Source organism: Schistocerca nitens, chromosome 1, assembly GCF_023898315.1.
Source record: "Schistocerca nitens isolate TAMUIC-IGC-003100 chromosome 1, iqSchNite1.1, whole genome shotgun sequence".
NCBI lineage: Eukaryota > Metazoa > Arthropoda > Insecta > Orthoptera > Acrididae > Schistocerca > Schistocerca nitens.
In genome coordinates this window covers 393734908-393754643 of record NC_064614.1, presented here as the reverse complement: position 1 = coordinate 393754643, position 19736 = coordinate 393734908, and the positions used below count along the sequence as shown (strand labels likewise).

The following is a 19736-nucleotide window of genomic DNA, read 5'->3' as shown; positions in this document are numbered from 1 at the left end:
TCTTAGAAAAACTCCAACTTGGTGTAGAGTACAACCACCTCTATTCCAGTGGTAACTTTGGGTCTCATTTTGTATAACAAAGGAATAATTTTCACTGAAATCCATCACAATAATTGCTGTTTTGGGTGGTGGGTCTTCTTTCAATCTTTTAAAGGCTGCTGATTGGGATTTTGCTATAAACGAGTTCGGGGTGAGCTTTTCCAATGACCTAACCAATAAAGAAATGTAGTCTTCAACACTGATAGACTGTTTGATCATTTCTGCCCTGTCTGTGTTAACCCACTGACTGATTACAATTTCTTCTTCTAAATCATAATATTCACTTAGTTTTTCAGTTAAGCACTCTGTTAGTGCAGTATTTGCAGGACAGCTGTTGCAATGATGTAGCATGCAGTTTTGGTTTTCTGTGTTGCACACAAGCATCTTAATTAGGTCTTTATAAGATTCTTAAATTTTCACAGCATCCAGTAATAGTTTAACATTCTGGTGGATACTGCATACACATACAGTGTGTGTGCCTGCAGCACCAGCAAGGATACACCATTTAGGTCTCAAGAAACAAAATTTTGAAAATCCTACTTCTACCTCAGGATTCTCCTATTTGAAATACTAATAGGGTTCTCTCAAGTTACACAAAATGAGTCTTTTTTGCATGTACACATTTTCTTGAACACTTACTTTGTCTTTCGTTCCAGGTAGCACTCTGGAACTTTCATCCTTTTCATAAAAATCTGTTACAAGTCTTACTGTATTTTCAGAAAGAGTTTTACCTTTTTTTGGACCAGGAGTTTCCAAAATACCCTTTTCAGATTTTAGCTTTCTAGCTTGTCGCACCATGTACTCACTTACATTAAATTCTTTCATCACTTTATTTCGACTCCAAGAATCTGGAGCCAAGGTCAGAATCTGGATTTTTCTAGACCTCCCAACAGATGAAATCTCTTTCATAAGAGAAATCATTACATCAAAATCCTTTGCTTTCTCAACCACACTTTTATCTTCTTCGTCATCATCAGAACTTGGTGCATCATATTTTAATGCTTTTGAAACCGCCTTTTTTGCAGTCTTTTCAATACTGCTAACCTTCCTTTTAAAATAAGACCCTTTACTTTGTTCTGACAAGCCATGAATCTTTATCGGTGTTAAACCTAAATAATCAAGAGCAATGTTTGTTTGTACGAGGGATTCATTTCTGGATTCCAATGATTCTAATTCAACCATGACTTCATCATCTGTTTCACTTTCATTGACTTCAACTCTTAATTTTTCCTCACAAAAGTTACGGCATGTTGAGCAAAGCTTTTGTCCGGGTTTTATGCTAATATTTTTTGTCAATAATTGTTTAGAAAGATCCAAGCCTACACTTCTCAACGATTTTTTGATGGGCTTTTTGTGTTTTTTTAGTGGGTCTACACATGTTGTTTGATACTTTTCAAAAACATTTAAAAAGTAGTAGCTGTGGTGTGAACATATATACTTAAATTCACACAGATTAATTCCAGATCGTAAGTGGATCAAATCTTTTTCTTCCTCACTCAATTCTGATACCGGTTGTAACTTTTTTGAAGGTGTGTAGGTTGTTTGGAAACAGTCAGATTTTTTAAATAACCCTACACTACAGGTTTGAATATCTGACATACTGATTTCACTTTTGGTCTGATTACTGTTCTGGTTACTTTTATAGGATATTGGAAAAGAATCTCTGTAAACTAAGTAACAGTACTTACTGAGAGTTCGAATACACTTAATAAAATACTATCCAAGCACTATTTAACACTGTAATAATTTTTTACTTCAAAACACAGGAGTAACAAAACAAAATCCAAGTGTACATTGCTACTCCAAGAAGACAAAAACTTATTTTCGGTGTCTAAGTCACTTGGTATATTTTGTTTTTAAAATATAATTAATATTATTTTAAAAATTAGATAACTATTAAACAGGTTAAAAAGCCAACATAATTTTTCTTTTATCTAATAGCCTATACAATTAAGAGTATTTTAAAACAAATTTGAGCTTTCTATCAGGTCTGAGACTCTAGATATTGCAGTTTTTGTAAAACTAAACATCCGTTAGCTAAAAAAAAAAAATAAAAAACTTGTAAATTTTTTTCATTTGGAAGATTTTAATACATCTTTATGGTATTTTTTTTTAACATTTAGATATAATACACAAACTTATTCCAAAATTTCATACTGATATCTTGAGTATTCTTTAATATACAAATTTTTTTAGTTGTGAGGACACGTTAAGTTACAATTTCCGACTGCTGAAACAACGCCAAATCTAAAAACTTTAAAAATTTATTAAAAAAAAACTATAAGAGATAGAGCAAAAAAATTTTACAAGTGCTTTCAGGATGATAAAAGAAGTAATTGTACCAAGTTTCATCAAAATCTGACATGGTTGGTGTCAAGGCCTGGGTGACTTGACATGGAATGACCCCATATGAGGTCATCAGTCCCCTAGACTTAGAACTACTTAAATCTAACTAACCTACAGACATCATACACATCCACGCCCAAGGTAGGATTCGAATCTGCGATCGTAGCGGGTTCCGGACATAAGTGCCTAGAGCCGCTCGGTCACAGCAGACGGCAAAACCTAAGAATTTCGAATATTATATTTCATTTATTGATTTACCCTTATGCATTATTTCTCATGGTGTGATCATGTCTCACGCAGTACTGAATTGTATGTATTTCATTTTACTTAAATTCACTGTCAGTAACAGTACATCTGTAGAGAACCAATTACTAATTTTAAAGAAAATATTTGTAAATTTTCAAGTGTATAAAGTTACTTCATTAAGCTTGATTATAGTGTCTGCATAATGCTTGTAGAATTCATAAAAAACTAAAGCTATATTAATAATGGACGCTCTTAACAATTTTAATTGTTATATGCTGCCGAGAACTGAGAATAGGTGACATTAAGCACAAACATATCAAAAGAACATTAATTTGCTCAATAAAGTAAATAAGCAGGAAACCCATATTCAGAACGCAGCACATATCCTCTCTCTTGTTTATTCCTAATCTTCTTGTTTCCTGTCTAAATATCGGTACAACGTAAGGAAACATATTTTTCTAATCAAGCAGAACTGACTATTTCACTGGTTAACCAATCTTCAAAAAACATTATCCAGAAAATCTATTTATGCACAGTGTAGGGCATTATCTTCGTTAAGGTACTACGAAACCAAATTAATTCGGGTCAACTGAACTTACCAGTACTGGAAGCTATGTCCCACAACATACTGTAATGATAATGTGGTGTGTGGCATCATATGAGCACAGACTGAAAGGGAACATAAGACTGAGAATATTTATTTTGTGTCTAGATTATTTTTTGGAATGTAGTTTGTGGTGACAGACTAAACTCTAATGTAACTTGAGGTCTACATTATGTCATGGTTGTGAGTTGGTGATGCAGCATTGAATGCTTCAGTTAATCCATTAATTTTTTTCTGACCCTTAAATGGCACAAAATGCATATACTATATTTATAGATTTATTTATTCCTATTCAAGAATTCATTTATGGTATAGAAGGAGTTCTCAAGGACATACGGTTTCAATTTACTTTTGAAGCTATTACTGCTGTCTGTCAGACATTTTATTTCATCTGGTAATTTGTCGAAAATTTTTATAGCAGTATATTTTACCCCTTTTTGTGCCAAAGATAGGTTGAGTAAAGGATAGTGTAAGTATTTCTTTTTTCTGGTATTATAACCATGAATGTCACTGTTGTTTTTAAACTGGTCCATGTTGTTGTGAACAAACTTCATTAGTGAGTAAATATACTGTGAGGCTGTTGTAAGAATTTCCAATCTTTTAAAAAGATGCCTACAAGATGTATGACTATGAACACTACACATTATTCTAACCACTTTTTTCTGAGCAGTGAATACTTTGTCTAAATGTTGAGTTACCTCAAAATATTATTCCATATGATATCAGAGAGTGAAAGTATGCAAAGTATGTTACCTTACTAATTTCTATATCCTCAAAATTGGCAATTATTCTGATTGCAAAAGTTGCTGAACCTAATCGCTTTAGAAAATCCAAAATATAAATTTTCCAATTAAGATTCTCATCTATGCATACGCCCAAAAACTTAGTATGCTCTACTCTGTCTACTGACTTCTGTTGATGTGTTGTATTTATTGGAGAAACTGTACTTTTTGCAACAGAAAATTGGATGCACTGTGTTTTTTTTTTCAAAATTTAGAGCAAGCCCATTTGCAGAAAACCAATTAATAACTTTTCCAAAGACCTTATTTGTATCATTTTCAATTGGATTTTCTTTTACCGGATTAATAATGATGCTTGTATCATCAGCAAACAGTATCAGTTCAGCTTCCTGTTTCAGATAGGAAGGGAGGTCGTTCACATATATCAAGAACAGAAGGGGACCTATGATTGAACCCTGTGGAACATATAATGTAATTTCACTCCAGTTAGATGAAATGGTAAATTTATTTAAATCACTTGACCCATATAAGGAAACTTTGTGCTTCCTGTTCTGTAGGTATGACTTAAACCACTCACATGCTACTCCATTTATACCATAGAACTGTAATTTCTGTAACATAATGTCATGGTTCACACAATCAAATGCTTTGGACATGTAACAGAAAATTCCTATTGGTGACATTTTACTGTTTAAAGACTCTATCATGTGGACAGTGAAATTGTATACTGCTGTCTCAGTGGAACATCGATTTTGAAATCCGAACTGTTATTTACTAAGCATCCCATTACTGAATGAGATTTTCACTCTGCAGCGGAGTGTGCGCTGATATGAAACTTCCTGGCAGATTAAAACTGTGTGCCGGACCGAGACTCGAACGCGGGACCTTTGCCTTTCGCGGGCAAGTGCTCTACCACCTGAGCTACCCAAGCACGACTCACGTCCCATCCTCACAGCCTGGAAAGTAGGAGACGAGGTACTGGCAGAAGTAAGGCTGTGAGGACGGTGGTGGGTGGTGGTTGTTGAGATGTTTAAGGGGGACTAAACAGCGAAGGTCATCAGTCCCCCATTCCAAAAACAGGCGAGCCGAAAATTTGCGGAGCTGGTAAAAAACCAAAGGGGGAAGGAGACTCCCCCCCAGGCACTAAAAGAACACAAATGCAGCAACAAACACTACAGACAAGAAGAGTACAGATGAACACCAGACAGAAAGAAACAGAAGAAAAGAAGATGGCCGGAGACTGGTTGACTGACCACGAGAACAAAAAAGGGAAAGAGTCAACCATCTGACGGCACACCAGAACAGCAACAGACACAAGGACAAAAGACACAGAAAGGGAAAGGTGCAGGACCTCCCTAAATAGAACCATAAAAAGGACTACCACGGATAAAATTTAAAACGTCATCAGCCATGGAGGTATCATCTCATAAAACCAAAGGCAAAGTGCCCGGGAGATTAAAAGACTGCCGGAGGGTGCGCAGTCGGGGACACTCCAACAAAATGTGGGCGACCGTCAGCCGGGACCCACACCGACACAGGGGGGGGGATCCTCCTGACGCAGAAGATGGCCGTGCGTCAGGTAGGTATGGCCGATGCAGAGCCGACACAGGATGACAGAGTCCCTGCGAGAAGCCCGCAGGGAGTAGCGCCACACATCGGTCGTCTCCTTGACAGCCCGCAGTTTATTCGGGGATGTCATGCCACGCCACTCAGCAGTCCACATCCCAAGCACCTTACGGCGCAACACCAGCTGCTGATCGCGAGCCGTGAGGCCGATCTCCAAAGCTGGGGCGTCGATCGCCCCTTTGGCCAGCCTGTCAACACGTTCGTTCCCTGGGATGCCAACGTGACCTGGCGTCCAAACAAAGACCACCGAACGACCAGAACGGGTAATGGGAGAAACAGACTCCTGAATAGAGGACACCAGAGGAGAAGAGGTATAGCAGCGGTCGATGGCCTGGAGGCTGCTCAGGGAGTCACTGCAGATGACGATGGACGTACCTAGCAGAAACGCATATGCTCAAGAGCGTGCAATATGGTCACCAGCTCTGCAGTAAAAATACTGCAGCCAGCCGGCAAGGAGTGCTGCTCAACATGGGCAGCGTGAGCAAAAGCGTAGGCAGTGCGACCATCAACCAGGGAACCATCAGTGTAGACAGTCTCACAGCCCGAAAATGAGGCGAGGAGCGCAAGAAAACGGCGACGGAGGGCCACAGGCGGAACCGAGTCCTTGGGTCCCTGTGCCAAGTCCAGACGGACGGACGGCCGGGGCAAACACCAGGGAGGCGTAGGTGCACGGACCCGGAAGGGAGGCAGAAGAGGGAATGACCCCAGTTCCGACAGCAGGGACTGGACGCGGACAGCTATGGAAAGCCCAGACCTAGGTTGCCTTTCGGGCAGATGGAGAACCACGGCAGGGAAAAGCAGGCGACGATTGGGATGGCCCGGCGAGCAATGCACGTGGACAGCATAGTCGGCGAGCAGTCGATGGCGGCGAATCCGCAGCGGGGGAACCCCGGCCTCCACCAGTAGACTATCCACGGGGCTCGTACGAAAAGCGCCAGTTGAAATCCGAACCCCACAGTGGTGTATGGGGTCTAACAACGTCAACACTGAGGGTGATGCAGACCCATAGGCCAGGCTCCCATAATCAAGCCTGGACTGCACAAGAGCCCTGTATAATCGCAACAGCGTGCAGCGATCCGCACCCAAGATGTGTGGCTCAGGCAGCGGAGGGCGTTGAGGTACCACCAGCACTTTTGCTTCAGCTGAGTAATATGAGGAACCCATGTGAGCCGGGCATCAAAGACGAGTCCTAAGAAGCGGCAACTGTCCACCACTTCAAGCAGGTGGCCGTCGAGGTAAAGTTCAGGATGAGGGTGGACCGTCCGACGCCTGCAGAAGTGCATAACTCGAGTCTTGGCTGCAGAGAACTGAAAACCATGAGTCAGAGCCCATGATGCTGCCTTGTGAACGGCTACTTGCAGCCTGCGTTCGGCGACTCCCGTAGTCGTGGAGCTAAATGAGATGCAGAAGTCGTCGGCATACAAAGAAGGAGACACCGACGACCCCACGGCTGAAGCCAGACCATTAATGGCCACTAAAAATAAGGAGACGCTCAACACCGAGCCCTGCGGGACCCCATTTTCCTGTGTATAAGAGGAACTAGAGGTGGCACCGACTTGCACCCGGAAAGAGCGGTGCAATAGAAAGGTTTGAAGAAAAGCCGGGAGCCGACCACGAAGACCCCACTCATGCAACGTAGCAAGGATGTGATGCCTCCATGTGGTGTCATACGCCTTCTGCAGATCAAAAAATACAGCAACGAGATGCTGACGTCGGGCAAAGGCCGTACGGATAGCAGATTCCAGCCGCACCAAATTGTCCGCTGCAGACCGGCCCCGACGGAAGCCACCCTGGGATGGAGCGAGGAGACAGCGCGACTCAAGGACCCAACACAAATGCCGCCCCACCATACGTTCGAGCAATTTGCACAAAACGTTGGTGAGGGTAATGGGACGATAGCTGTCCACCGCCAGTGGGTCCGCACCGGGTTTCAAGATGGGGACAATAACACCCTCTCGCCATTGCGACGGGAACACGCCCTCGCTCCAAATGTGGTTAAAGATGGTGAGGATGTGTCTCTGGCAGTCCCTGGAGAGATGCTTCAGCATCTGTGCGTGGATACAGTCTGGTCCTGGTGCTGTATCAGGGCAATCGGCGAGGGCAGCGAGGAATTCCCACTCGCTGAAAGGGGCATTGTATTTTTCAGAACGACGCGTGTGGAATGATAACGGCGTCTGCTCGTCTCGCTCCTTTAGAAAGCGAAAGGCGGGGGGATAAGCTGCAGTCGCAGAGCTCTTAGCAAAGTGCGCAGCAAGGTGTTCAGCAATGGCGGCAGCGTCCGTGCAGACAGTGCCGTCCAAGGAGATCCCAGGGACACCCATAGGGTGTCTGGTATCCATAAATCCGCCGGATCCGGGACCACACGAGCGAGGGGGAGACACGGGAGCCCAAGGGTGAGACATACCTCTCCCAGCACTTCTGCTTATGCCGTGCAATAAGACAACAGGCCAAGGCACGGAGTCTCTTAAAGGCGATGAGGGTCTCTAGAGACGGGTGCCACCTATGACGCTGGAGGGCCCGCCTACGGTCGTGAATAGCCTCAGCAATCTCTGGCGACCACCAGGGTACAGCCTTCCTCCGAGGGAGTCCAGAAGAGCAGGGGATGGCAGCCTCGGCCGCCGAAATGATTGATGTGGTTAAGACACGGACTACCTCGTCAATGTCACCCTGTGGGGGAGACTCGATGGTTGCAGCGGAAGTAAAAGCCGGCCAGTCAGCCCTGCGGAGAGCCCAGCGGGGCAGGCGCCCAGAAGAATGACACTGGGGCAGTGACAAATAGATGGGAAAATGGTCACTACCACACAGGTCAGGATGCACTCTCCAGTGGAGGGATGGGACAAGTCCGGGGCTGCAAAGAGAGAGATCAATGGCCGAGAACGAGCCATGGGCCACACTGAAATGCGTGGGAGCACCGGTGTTCAAGAGGCTAAGGTCGAGCTGAGCCAACAAATGCTCCACGGCACGACCGCGGTCATCGGAGACAGTCCCACCCCATAGAGGGTTGTGGGCATTGAAATCGCCCAGCAACAAGAAAGGTGGCGGCAATTGGGCTATCAGAGCAGCCAGGACATGCTGCGCGACAGCACCATCCGGTGGAAGGTAAAGACTGCAGATGGTAACAGCCTGTGGCGTCCACACCCGAACAGCGACAGCCTCTAAAGCTGTTTGTAGAGGTACAAACTCGCTGTGAAGAGAGAGGATGCTGTTTTGATGAGTACTGAACCAGAGCGCATTTTGGACAAGCCCTCCACCTCCCCGAACTTGTCCTCTAAATGCTCCACAGAAAACTGGGGCTTGGTTGACATAAACGATTCCCCATCAACTTGCGTACACACAAGGAACCGGGGTGAATATTCTCCACTGCCTTCTTTTGCCATACGTTCCTCCCATGGAGTGGCCAGGGAGGGAAATGATCGTGGTTCGTATTTCTTGCCGTTGAGGTTAGACCTCGATTGCTTAGAGACTGCTGGTGGAGGCCCACCAGCAAGAGATGATGTACCACGCTTCATTGCGGGTCATCCGCCCTGATGCCACCCACTCCGATCAGGGGCTCTCCCCACGGGCGCCACCCAGCCACAGCAAAGACCACCTGGCAGGATGGCCTTTGCCGGGAGTCCCGATGCCCCAGAGGGATAGGCATCTACTCCTTGGCATACGTGGGGAGGTAGCAGCTCAGGCATCAGCAGTGCGATCCCTGTGTAGTCAAGGGGCTACCACCATGAGGGTACAGGACGACCCCACCACAACGGACTGGCTACCGTGCTGGATGTCGGGTGTCGAATATCCATGTGTGTCAGGAGGGCAAAGATGGAAGTTCATAATGGAGGGCATGTATGCTGCCCGGAACACACAGCAGCTGATGTGGCTAGAAGCACGGTGTAAGGCCAACTCCATGACAATATCGGTTGTGCCAGATCTTACGGCAAGAGGGATATATAATACACCACGTAAGGCGTCCTTCCCCAAATGGTACGCACTAACAGAAAATTTTGAAAGATAGGGGTCAAACCCCGTAGGGGACCATCACATTAAGACCGAAACGTTTGAGACTCCTTTTAGTCGCCTCTTACGACAGGCAGGAATACCGCAGGCCTATTCTGACCCCCGAACCTGCAGGGGGAGTGTGAGGACGGGGCGTGAGTCGTGATTGGGTAGCTCAGTTGGTAGAGCACTTGCCCGCAACAGGCAGAGGTCCAGAGTTCGAGTCTCGGTCCGGCACACAGTTTTAATCTGCCAGGAAGTTTCATACCCCCACTACTGTTGAGATGGCTAACCACTCTTGAGTACATTACTTTCTTCAAGATTTTTTAAAATGCTGTAAGCAAGGATACTGGCCAATAATTATTGACATCTGTGGTGCCCCCCTTTTTGTAGAGCGGCCTAACAATGGCATATTTTAACCTGTCTGGGAAATACCTTGGGTCAGTGATGCATTACATATGTGACTCAAAACCTCAGCTGTAATTGCTCCACATTGTTTTAATATCTTATTAGAGATGTCATCGACTCCAACAGATCAGATCATTTATTTTTCAAAGATTTAATAATTTTACTTATTTCACAAGAGGTTGTTAGGTGAAACTTAATCTGACTAATTTGTTTCGAAACAGACTTTTCCATGTACTGCCTAGTGTTTTCTTTTGAACTATTCTCACCAATTTTTTCTCCTACACTTAAGAAATGGTTGTTAAATACATTAGCTACTTGTGTACTGTTGGTTAGGATGGTCTCGTTCTCCTTAATAGTAATACTACCTACCCAAGTAGTTACTTTTTCTGTCTACCTTCTAACAACATTCCATATTGATTTTATTTTATTGCCAGAGTTGTTAATTTCTTCTCTAACATACATATTTCTTGATTTCCTTACAACTTTTCTCAGTATGTTACGATAATTTTTAAGGTGCAAAACTACTTCTGGATCTTTACTAATTCTTGCTATCTCAGTTTTCTTTTTCTTTTTGAAGACACTTTAATACCTGCAGTAATCCACGGTTTCTTTGAAAAGTGTGTGGTGTTACACTTAGTAATTTTCTTTGGGAAACAATGTTCAAAAAGGGATATAAATTTATCAAGAAATATGTTGCATTTATCATTAGCATTTGGCTCATTATATACATCTCCCCAATTAACATGTCTTAAGCTTTCTTTGAAGTGCTCTATAGATACTGGGTTGAGCAACCTTACACTTTTACTTAATGGTTTCCGATCTGTACACCCTGTTACATTTTGTAAGTTAATCAGTTGTGCATCATGGTCTGACAATCCATTTACCACAGGGAATGTATGTGTTTGTTTTATATCCTCTTTCAGTACAAATACATTATCTATTAGCGTACTACTGTCTTGAGGTATATGTGTAGGGAAACTGATCACTGATTCTAAGTTATATGCTGTTAATAACACTTCTAGTTCATTTTTCCTATCAGAATTACTTAGAAAGTTTACACTGAAATCACCAAAGATTACTAACTTCTTTTTGTCTGACAGACAGCATAATAGGGAGTCAAACTTTTTATGAACAGCTCCCAGTCTCCTAATGGGGACCTGTATACTGTTGCTAATATCAATATTACATTATCTACGTGAAGTTCACATGCACAAACCTCAAAGTGCTGATCAACACAAAATATGCTTACTTCTACAGTTTTGCATTTATACCCTTGTTTTATGAAAATGGCAACTCCTCCTTTATCCATTCTAGATCTACAAGTGTAAGATGCTAAATTATACCCACTTATACTGACACTATCCATGCCCACAGTTACATGGTGTTCAGACAGAGTGTATTAATTTCATTCTTATTTTTGAGATCATCTAAACGCACTAATAGCTCATCTAATTTATTTTTTATTCCCCTGATATTTTGATGAAGTAAGCTGATACTGCCCTTAGCTTTACCCCAATTTATTCTACATGAAGTTTGTTTTATTCTATTTATCTTGATTGCCATCTGTCTGGACTTTGGCTTTAACCTAAAAAAACCTGCTGCCTGGACACATTAACCACAGGGATCACCCTTTGTGTGACTGTGGACCCCCTTACAGTTTCTGCTAATAGAGAAGCTAACTTATTTTTCACCATCCTATTCAAGTGCAGGCCATGTGTAGTGTATCCCCACCTACCAATAGCATTTACTGGAACAACACTTATGTGAGATTTTCCCGGTGTCTGGAGCATGCTGTTCAGCTCAGTGTTAACATGCTTTACAGCAGTGTTTACCCAGGGCTGTTTGTGCTCAGTTTCTGCTCCTATTTTATCCAGGTCACTCCTAATACTGTATCTTGGATTCATAGCCAGGCTGTTTCCTGCTCCCCCAAACTATAATTACCTGATCTTCCATCTCAAAGTCCCTGCATGGCTGACCTAAGTTTTCTGTCACCTGGGCTAAGGCTAGCAATTGGTTTCACAAAACTTGTGACCTGGTACTCTGCACCTAATTTCTCCTGAAGCTGCTAGCCCACACCCTTCCCATGACTGCTGCTTATAAGCAGAATTTTTCTTTTCCTATTCTGGTTTGATCCCGACCTGTCTTTTTCTTTAAGCTAATATTCTGCTTCTACCTACTTTCAACTACATCTGGATGAGGCCCGTCCTCCACTTCAGAAAGCAAGCCAAACTGATTTACTAATTGAATTTCTGGAGTTTTTTCAAGTGTTTTCCTATTTCGGCCTTTGCTTGCTACCTTTTCCCCTGTTCGCAGTCTCTTTTTCCTCTCTTAACCTACATAATTCCAAGTGCGCGTTTTCTAATTGAGCCTTAAGGGCACAAATTTTTACCTCCAGTTCAGCGATTTTTATGTCCTTTCTACATAACCTACACTGCCATGGAAGAGCCTCATTTTCTACCCGTGTTTCCTTGCCACTACATTCTCCCCAATGAAACCATAACTTACAGTCTACACAGAACACCCCCTCTTTCAAATTTCTACGCCAACCACCACATTTGTCACACATGGTTTGATAGACAAACTTAACACAAAAGCAGAGAATAAGTTGGCACAAGACCACAGTAGTTTCGTAACCTGTAGCCTACTAATTCGTAAATAAACACTAATGTAAACATACTTTGAGGGGAATGCTAATATGGAAAAACACTAAGTTCTCCTGCATCTTTTGGAACTGCCACGAAAACAAAAAAGTAATACATAAAAGTTAAGACGACTTGAAAAACACAAAATACATGAGTACAGCATATGAACTTCAATTGTTAGCAGATGATGCCACCATCCATCAATACCTATACCTTGAGTTATGCTCTAGATCTCACTGCACCACAACCATGATTCTGGGTGGCAGAGCAGGGGTGGGGTGAGTGTGGGGGTACTATTTTCATAAAGAAACCTCGAACTGATAAACACATAGCCTGCTGCTGTTTGAAGTCTTGCAGAAGCTTTGGTGTACGCTACTGCTGATTCTAGTTATTTCATTCCAACAGATGACAACCATCACTGGCTGCCATATTATAGTACTATGTCATATAGCTCTACAAGGGCCCTATTCAAAAATTTGCACTTTCAGTACCCTTCATTTACATAAAAAAAAAAATAAAAAAAAATGGGTAGGGTGATCAGGTCTAAAAAGCATCATCACAGCTACAATATATGAAACTACGAGCCCTCCCTACACAATAATAAAGAATATCCCATAAACATGTGAGTGACAATAGTAGAATCAGATATAACAACAAATTCTGCAGTGTTATGGATGAAGCAGTGTTGGTAGAGCTCGTGCACCATTTTTCTGAAGCGTACAGACAGAAGTTTTCATAATTCCAGTAGTGCTATAGTTTACAGTTCTTGTTTATAGGACGAGCTAATTGTAGACTATGTTACTGAATCACTTGTTTTTGTTTGTTTATAAAGTATATACCAAGTGAGAGGGGCAGTGTTATAGAACTGGACTGACATTCAGCAAGACTTGGGTTTTAGCCCTGTTCTGTCCACTGTAACTTGGATTTGTCTTTGTTTCTCCATGTTATTAAGGTGATAGCTGGTATGACCTCATTGAAAAGGGCACAGACAACTCCTGACTTCCACCCTTGCCTGGTTCTATTTGACACATTTGCATACATACGTAAATATATTTCGTATGTATCTGGCATGTTTTATATTATTAAATCTATGTTAAACAGTCAATGGGTAAAATTTTACTTACAGCAGTGATGGTGTAATGTACTGATGTTGGCAATAGTCTTTTGTGTTGACCATGAAGTAAACAATTAACGCTGTTCCTGCTCTATGGTTAACAGGCTCTTGTGTGTACCCTTTTCCTCTCAGTAAATTATTTATCCTCATAAAGCGAACATTTGATAACAAAACTTTTGCATTAATATCAAGAGATTAACACCAATGTCACACAATTTCCAGCATTCAACAGTTGTTGCCACCTCAGCACATTATGCCGCTCAAAGTTAAATTTAATGTGGTCAATAAACGAATAATTAAATCTTGTTCAAACACTTTGTGTTGCCTGCAGATTATTTCAGCCATTAATATACACACACTGACGCACACTTGTATATTTTTCTTATCTCCACTCTGTTATTACCTATGGAATAATATTTTGGGGAGTCAACAGTAAAAATATTCAAATAGTTTTCAAATTACAGAAAAGAACAATTCGTATAATAACCAAGAGTGGCAGCAGGGCTCACTGCCTTGAACATTTCCAAAAGCTGGAAATCCTAACTGTCCCCTGTGAATACATTTTTCAAAGTATTATGTAAAAAAAAAAAAAATTATATATTGACTACTATATGAAAAATTCTTTAGTACACAGCTATGAAACTAGAAACCAATACAATCTACATCTAGAGAGGAAAAATAAAGTTAAAACTCAGCAGAGCTTGTTGTACAATGCTGATCAATTATATAATAAATTACCCCAAAATATAAAAGATATTGACACAACTGGACAGTTCAAAACAAAACTAAAATTTATTTTATTATATATAAGTTATTAGGCAGTAATGGACTATCTGAATTAAAACATGTAGTGTAATTAAAGTAGCCTGCATTGTAATACATGAGGAAATAATTATAATATGAAATCCAGAATTGTACAGTACTATAAGAAAATTACATAAGGATATAAAACTAATGTAAGATACCTCAAAAATGTGTGTAAATACTAATTTTATGTGTTTAAATTGTAGGTATATTGTATTGTATATGATTTTGCTGAAGAAATCCACACAGATGTCATCCCAATGAGGCATTACATCCTTACTTATTCCATGATAATTACTCCCACTTAGCACAAAGACCTGCAGTGTTACAGGTTGCAGGTTATCATGACACTGACCACTCATTTTTGACATTGCTTAATCTACAACTGTTATAGAAAGGGGATTTTCCTATCATTCTTTATACATGTCCAAGACAGGCTAAATGTTTTTTATGACACCTTAACTGGTACTCTAGTTACTGTTACCGGAATATACTGACGCACTTTTATTTTTGCGGTTGTATGCCACTGACATGCCGCTGACAAACTTTTGTCAGCGAAAATAAAATCTGGCCATCTCTGATAGGGTTAAGCTGCAAGTTAACAAGCAAAATTAAAATGCTTTTTACTGACATAAAATGACAAAGTATCACATTCAGACATGGCCACGGAAGTTTAAATCAATGAGGAGATTGACGAAAACGTACAAAGATTTGATTCGGGCGACAATACAGGAAGACCATTACACTAAGTACACAGATATTGCAGTCGACAAGTCATGGAAGGTTTCAAGACAGCGCCTGATTAACAAAAACATTCGAAATTTAAAAACACATGACTTAAAACACAGCGAAATAAAGAAGCGTCCTTTGGCTGGATTGTAAATAAGTTACCGTACCATCAGCTGTATATTGTTTTCAGTGACACGACAAGTAATAAACACTTATCAAAAACATAAAGATTAAAAGAAACTTACCATCACGTAAACAGAGACTTGGTGTTACAGCTTTTATTATTTTACAGATCAAAATTTTGAAGGCACCTATGTGCATACTTCCCTTGTCTGTGCTTATTTATTATTATTAAAATACAATAATTGTTAATATATATTAACGAGCTTTGCATTCATTAGTACATCATTACTGGACTACATCATGCTACCTTAAAACAAATTAACCCAACATTCTGACAATTTCACACAGTTATCGTTCCCTCCCTACTCAACAAATGGTTAATCTTTGAAGCTTGTATTACAGTGATTGTCTCTGATTTCGGTGTTGATTTGTATCCGAGATAAATTTAAGAGCGCGTAAGCAATATAAAAATTTCTTATACTGCAAAAGATTTATGTAATATTTTCTCCAACAGGATGCAGAGAAATTTTTCAAGTTGCTCCAGTCTAACTACAATACAATTTGACTGATGAAACTTTAAACTTTCTTGCATCTGCATACTGGAATATAATTCCACTACTATGCAGCTATAATAATATAAAATTAAATCGAAATATATTCGACAGATGCTCGGTATTGTATTTCTCAGCGTCTGAGGTCATTCTGACGGGATATCAAAATTGAGAAGTTTCTGTCACTCTGTATCTTTGACGCAAATTGTCAAAGGTTTGAAAGCAATGGGCAGAAAGAAACTGCAATGCAAATGTATGACGTGTTTGGTTAGTAGATGAGACTGAAACATAAACAAAAACACTTTCGAAGCGTTGTTAAGTGTCAGGTGTAAATTGGTTTCGTTTCGCAATGACCAGCAGATGATAGATCAACATGTCTGTCAGCAGGTGACGACTTTGATGGAAGAAAGAATATTTGAGTGTTTTTATTAAGAGACAAGAAATGTCACCGTATTGAGCTAATTGTACATGAGAAATCTGTAATCTGGACGCTATGGCAGAGAGGTAAGAAAATTGTAATTGAGCAACGTTATTTATTAAGTAGGTATCTTCGTATGAGCTAAGCCTTCTGAGAATTAGGTACGTAGAAACCGTAGATCTATTTCCAGAAAGGTTTGCCACACCGTCTATCTCAGTCTTGAGAGATATTCTCCTGTGAACTGAACCTAGCAGAGATTTATATTGAAGACCAGGTTAGTTTCTGTTTAGATTATACCACAATGCAGCCCACACCTTTTCGAAATGTCTTGCCACTTTCGTCTGTATTGAAAATTTTCGGTAAGTGTGAAAGAAAATAAATGGTCTAATGTTGGGGAACTATTTTAAGTGTGGTCTCCAGATATTCACTTCAACTCTTCTTTTATGCTTCTTTTGATGACGACACTATAGTGCTGGTAACATATATATTGAACTACAGTCATTGCTAGGCAAGACATTGTTTATGGAGTTCTTAAGACCCTACATAATGTGCTGTTTCATATTTTCTTGAGGTAATAAATAGTGTCCAGACTGCTGAGTGATCTGTTGGATGGAGTCAGTGAAACTACCAACTTTCAAAGATGCACCTGTTGTTAATCTTTACATAATCATGTCAGCTGTTAGCAGGAAACCCTAGTCTGGCATTGCACACTATTATTTCTCAAAAACAAATCAACACCATCGAACAAAAACCAAGAACCACAACAGTAAAATAGGTATTGTCAACCCAGTATACTTGATATCTTACGTGATATAACTACACCAGGAGAAACACACAGTTTCTGTCTTTACAATTTCTGAACCAAAAATGCTGCAATCTCTCTGCATTCTCTTGTGAATGAAGGTCAGCACCAAATATTTTGATATGTTGTTCAAGGCTGAATATTTTCCATCTCTGGTGAATTCCATACCAGCCTTTTGGTAATGGGAAAGCTTAACTGTAACTGCATCACATGCAAATACCTGGAGTTTCACTTTTATGACATCTGCTATTCCAATAATTTGGAACTTAAGAAAATGCAGCAATCTGTAAGTTGGGCAAATTGACTGGTGGCATTGAAATTATGTTTGCACTTATACATAATGAATATCAGCATTGAAAATTTAATATAGTGGTGAAAACTAGGATAGTAGGCCCTACAGCATATTTTCATATGTGTGTATTGATAGTACTGGAATTTCGCCCCCTGAAGGTAAGACTGTCACTGATATTTTAAGTTGGTTATTCTTTATGATGTAATCTTGTGAGAAAATTCAGCAACTGTCACAAGGCTCCTAAAAAGAAAATAATTAGGAACATGAGTGTTGCCAAAGAAAGTGTAGCTTTCCAAAAGTTACAAAGAAATATAAAAATACTGTCCATTCCCTCCCTTTACATATAGTCTGTATAAGGTGTTGACTTCCCATTGAATGGTCCTTTTGGTACAAACCCTGCCTGGACTTGGTTCATGATTTTGGTTGTGATTTCCAGTTTCACTCCCAGCACTATTAATGATTATATGGTCACCATTATTGTGTCTGATCTGCCATCTTTTCCAAATTTTACAGAAGTGTGTGTCATGCAGGGAAGGTTGACAGCTGTGGTGTATGCTCTGCCTCTATGCCCTTCCATCCTACCACGCTTCCTTCCTATTGTCATAGTACAACCAAAACCCAGCATGGTAGCCATCATGTTGTGGGCAGGGATGATCAGGTATCTGCAAAGTTGTAATCCCATGACCACGCAGGGATCGCACTGTTGGTGCTTGTGCTGCACACTCCCCATGTATGCCATGGAGTACAAGCTCGTTGTTACTATGGCTGGACCATGGGGAGAGCCCCGTTTGGAGTGGGTGGCACCATGGCTGTTAGTTCACACATGAAGTGATTTAAACTTTCTCTGTTGCTGATCACATGGCTGTAGCAGTCTCTTTGAATGGAAAAGCCTCATAAGATTCAACAAAGTGCGATCCCAACATGTTCCCTTCGTGGACGCGCCGTGGAAGGTATGGGAGATCTGCAGGACCAGGCAACAAGGAACACAATCCTCCCCCCAATACCTAGTCTGTACCAAGACTGACGTTTTGGTCACAAAGCCTTTATCTTTTGTTGTACTCACTGAAGACAAATACGGGAAGTTGCAGCCATCTCTACGATGAAGAGTGCTTCCCTCCTGATTAAAAAGTCATCTCCTGCCTAGTCACAGGTGCTGTTCTGTCATGAAAAGTTGGGTGACATTCCCGTGACTGTCACTCCCCACAAGAGCCTCAATATGGTCCAAAGTGTCATCTTTCACTGTGATCTTCTTTTGCAATCTGACAATGAGATGCGGGCCAACTTAGAGCGAGGGGGTGTGCCTGCATCTGTTGTGTCCATGAGTGACCAAGGGAAGAGTTGCTAACGGGGCCTTCATCTTGGCTTTTGAGGGTGATACATTGCTTGAGAAGATCAAGGTGATGGTCTACCGGTATGACGTGAAACCGTGTGTCCCTCCTCCTATGAGATTCCTCAGGTGTATGAAGTTTGGGCGAACGTCATCTTGTTGCACCGCTACCCCTGTCTGGAGGGATTGTGGACATCCGTTGCACACGAACATTGCTTGAGCCCCTCCCCTATCTCTGTAAACTGCATCGAGCTCCACTCTCCCAGCTCAGCAGATTACTCCATTTTTACGCATGAGAAGTAAATCCCGATGTATAAGACCCTGGACAAGTTGGCATATCAAGAGCCCAGAAAAAATATGAGCGTCTTAATCCCAAGCAAATGACACAATCATCCTTTTTGGAATTTAGGACCCCTCTTTAGTTTGACCTCCACTTCTAAATTTTCTGATTTTAGTGTGAGCCATACGGGGAAGATCTCCCTCCCTAACATCTATAGTGTGGATTCTTCTCCCTCCTTCCTTCCCCTCTTCCCTCCCTGCCGTAGCTCCTCTCCACCTTGCTAGGTCCCCAGCATGGGTAGCCCATCCGAGTGGTGGGGCTATTGTGTACCCATCTTGCTGAGCCACCTGACGACATAGGGTTCACTTTACTGATAACCTGACCTGCTCACTCCCCATGTATGCCAGGGAGTAGTTGCTTGTCTTCCTGGAGCATCGGAACTACCGGCAACAGCCACGGTGCCACGTGGCCCTTGATGTGGCTGGTTGGTGCCCATGGGGAGAGCCCCTGATCGGAGTGGGTGGTATCAGGGTGGATGCTTGGCGCATGAAGCTTATCAAGCTGCAAAAATCTCAAAAGGTTGTCTCTTCAAATGGTGAAGGATCATTGAATGCTACTTTGTGTGACCCGGCAGCCTTCCCTTCCCTGGCTACACCGTGGAAGG

At 41.5% G+C, this 19736-nt stretch overlaps 2 protein-coding genes across 6 annotated transcripts in view; one reads left to right on the top strand and one right to left on the bottom strand.

The window, feature by feature from the left end:
* The window catches only part of LOC126249381 (exportin-6-B), a 381423-nt gene extending 365651 nt beyond the window's left edge, over window positions 1-15772 (bottom strand). For all 4 annotated transcript variants that reach the window (XM_049951037.1, XM_049951050.1, XM_049951057.1 and 1 more), the window contains exon 1: window positions 15525-15772. In XM_049951037.1, the coding sequence (XP_049806994.1) occupies window positions 15525-15600 (76 nt within the window). In that variant the 5' untranslated portion in view covers window positions 15601-15772. The remainder of the gene's footprint in view (window positions 1-15524) is intronic.
* Window positions 15773-16066: 294 nt separating this feature from the next.
* Window positions 16067-19736, top strand: part of LOC126249366 (synergin gamma-like) — a 173491-nt gene continuing 169821 nt past the window's right edge. For both annotated transcript variants that reach the window (XM_049951021.1, XM_049951027.1), the window contains exon 1: window positions 16067-16457. In XM_049951021.1, coding sequence (XP_049806978.1) covers window positions 16447-16457 — 11 coding nt within the window. In that variant the 5' untranslated portion in view covers window positions 16067-16446. The remainder of the gene's footprint in view (window positions 16458-19736) is intronic.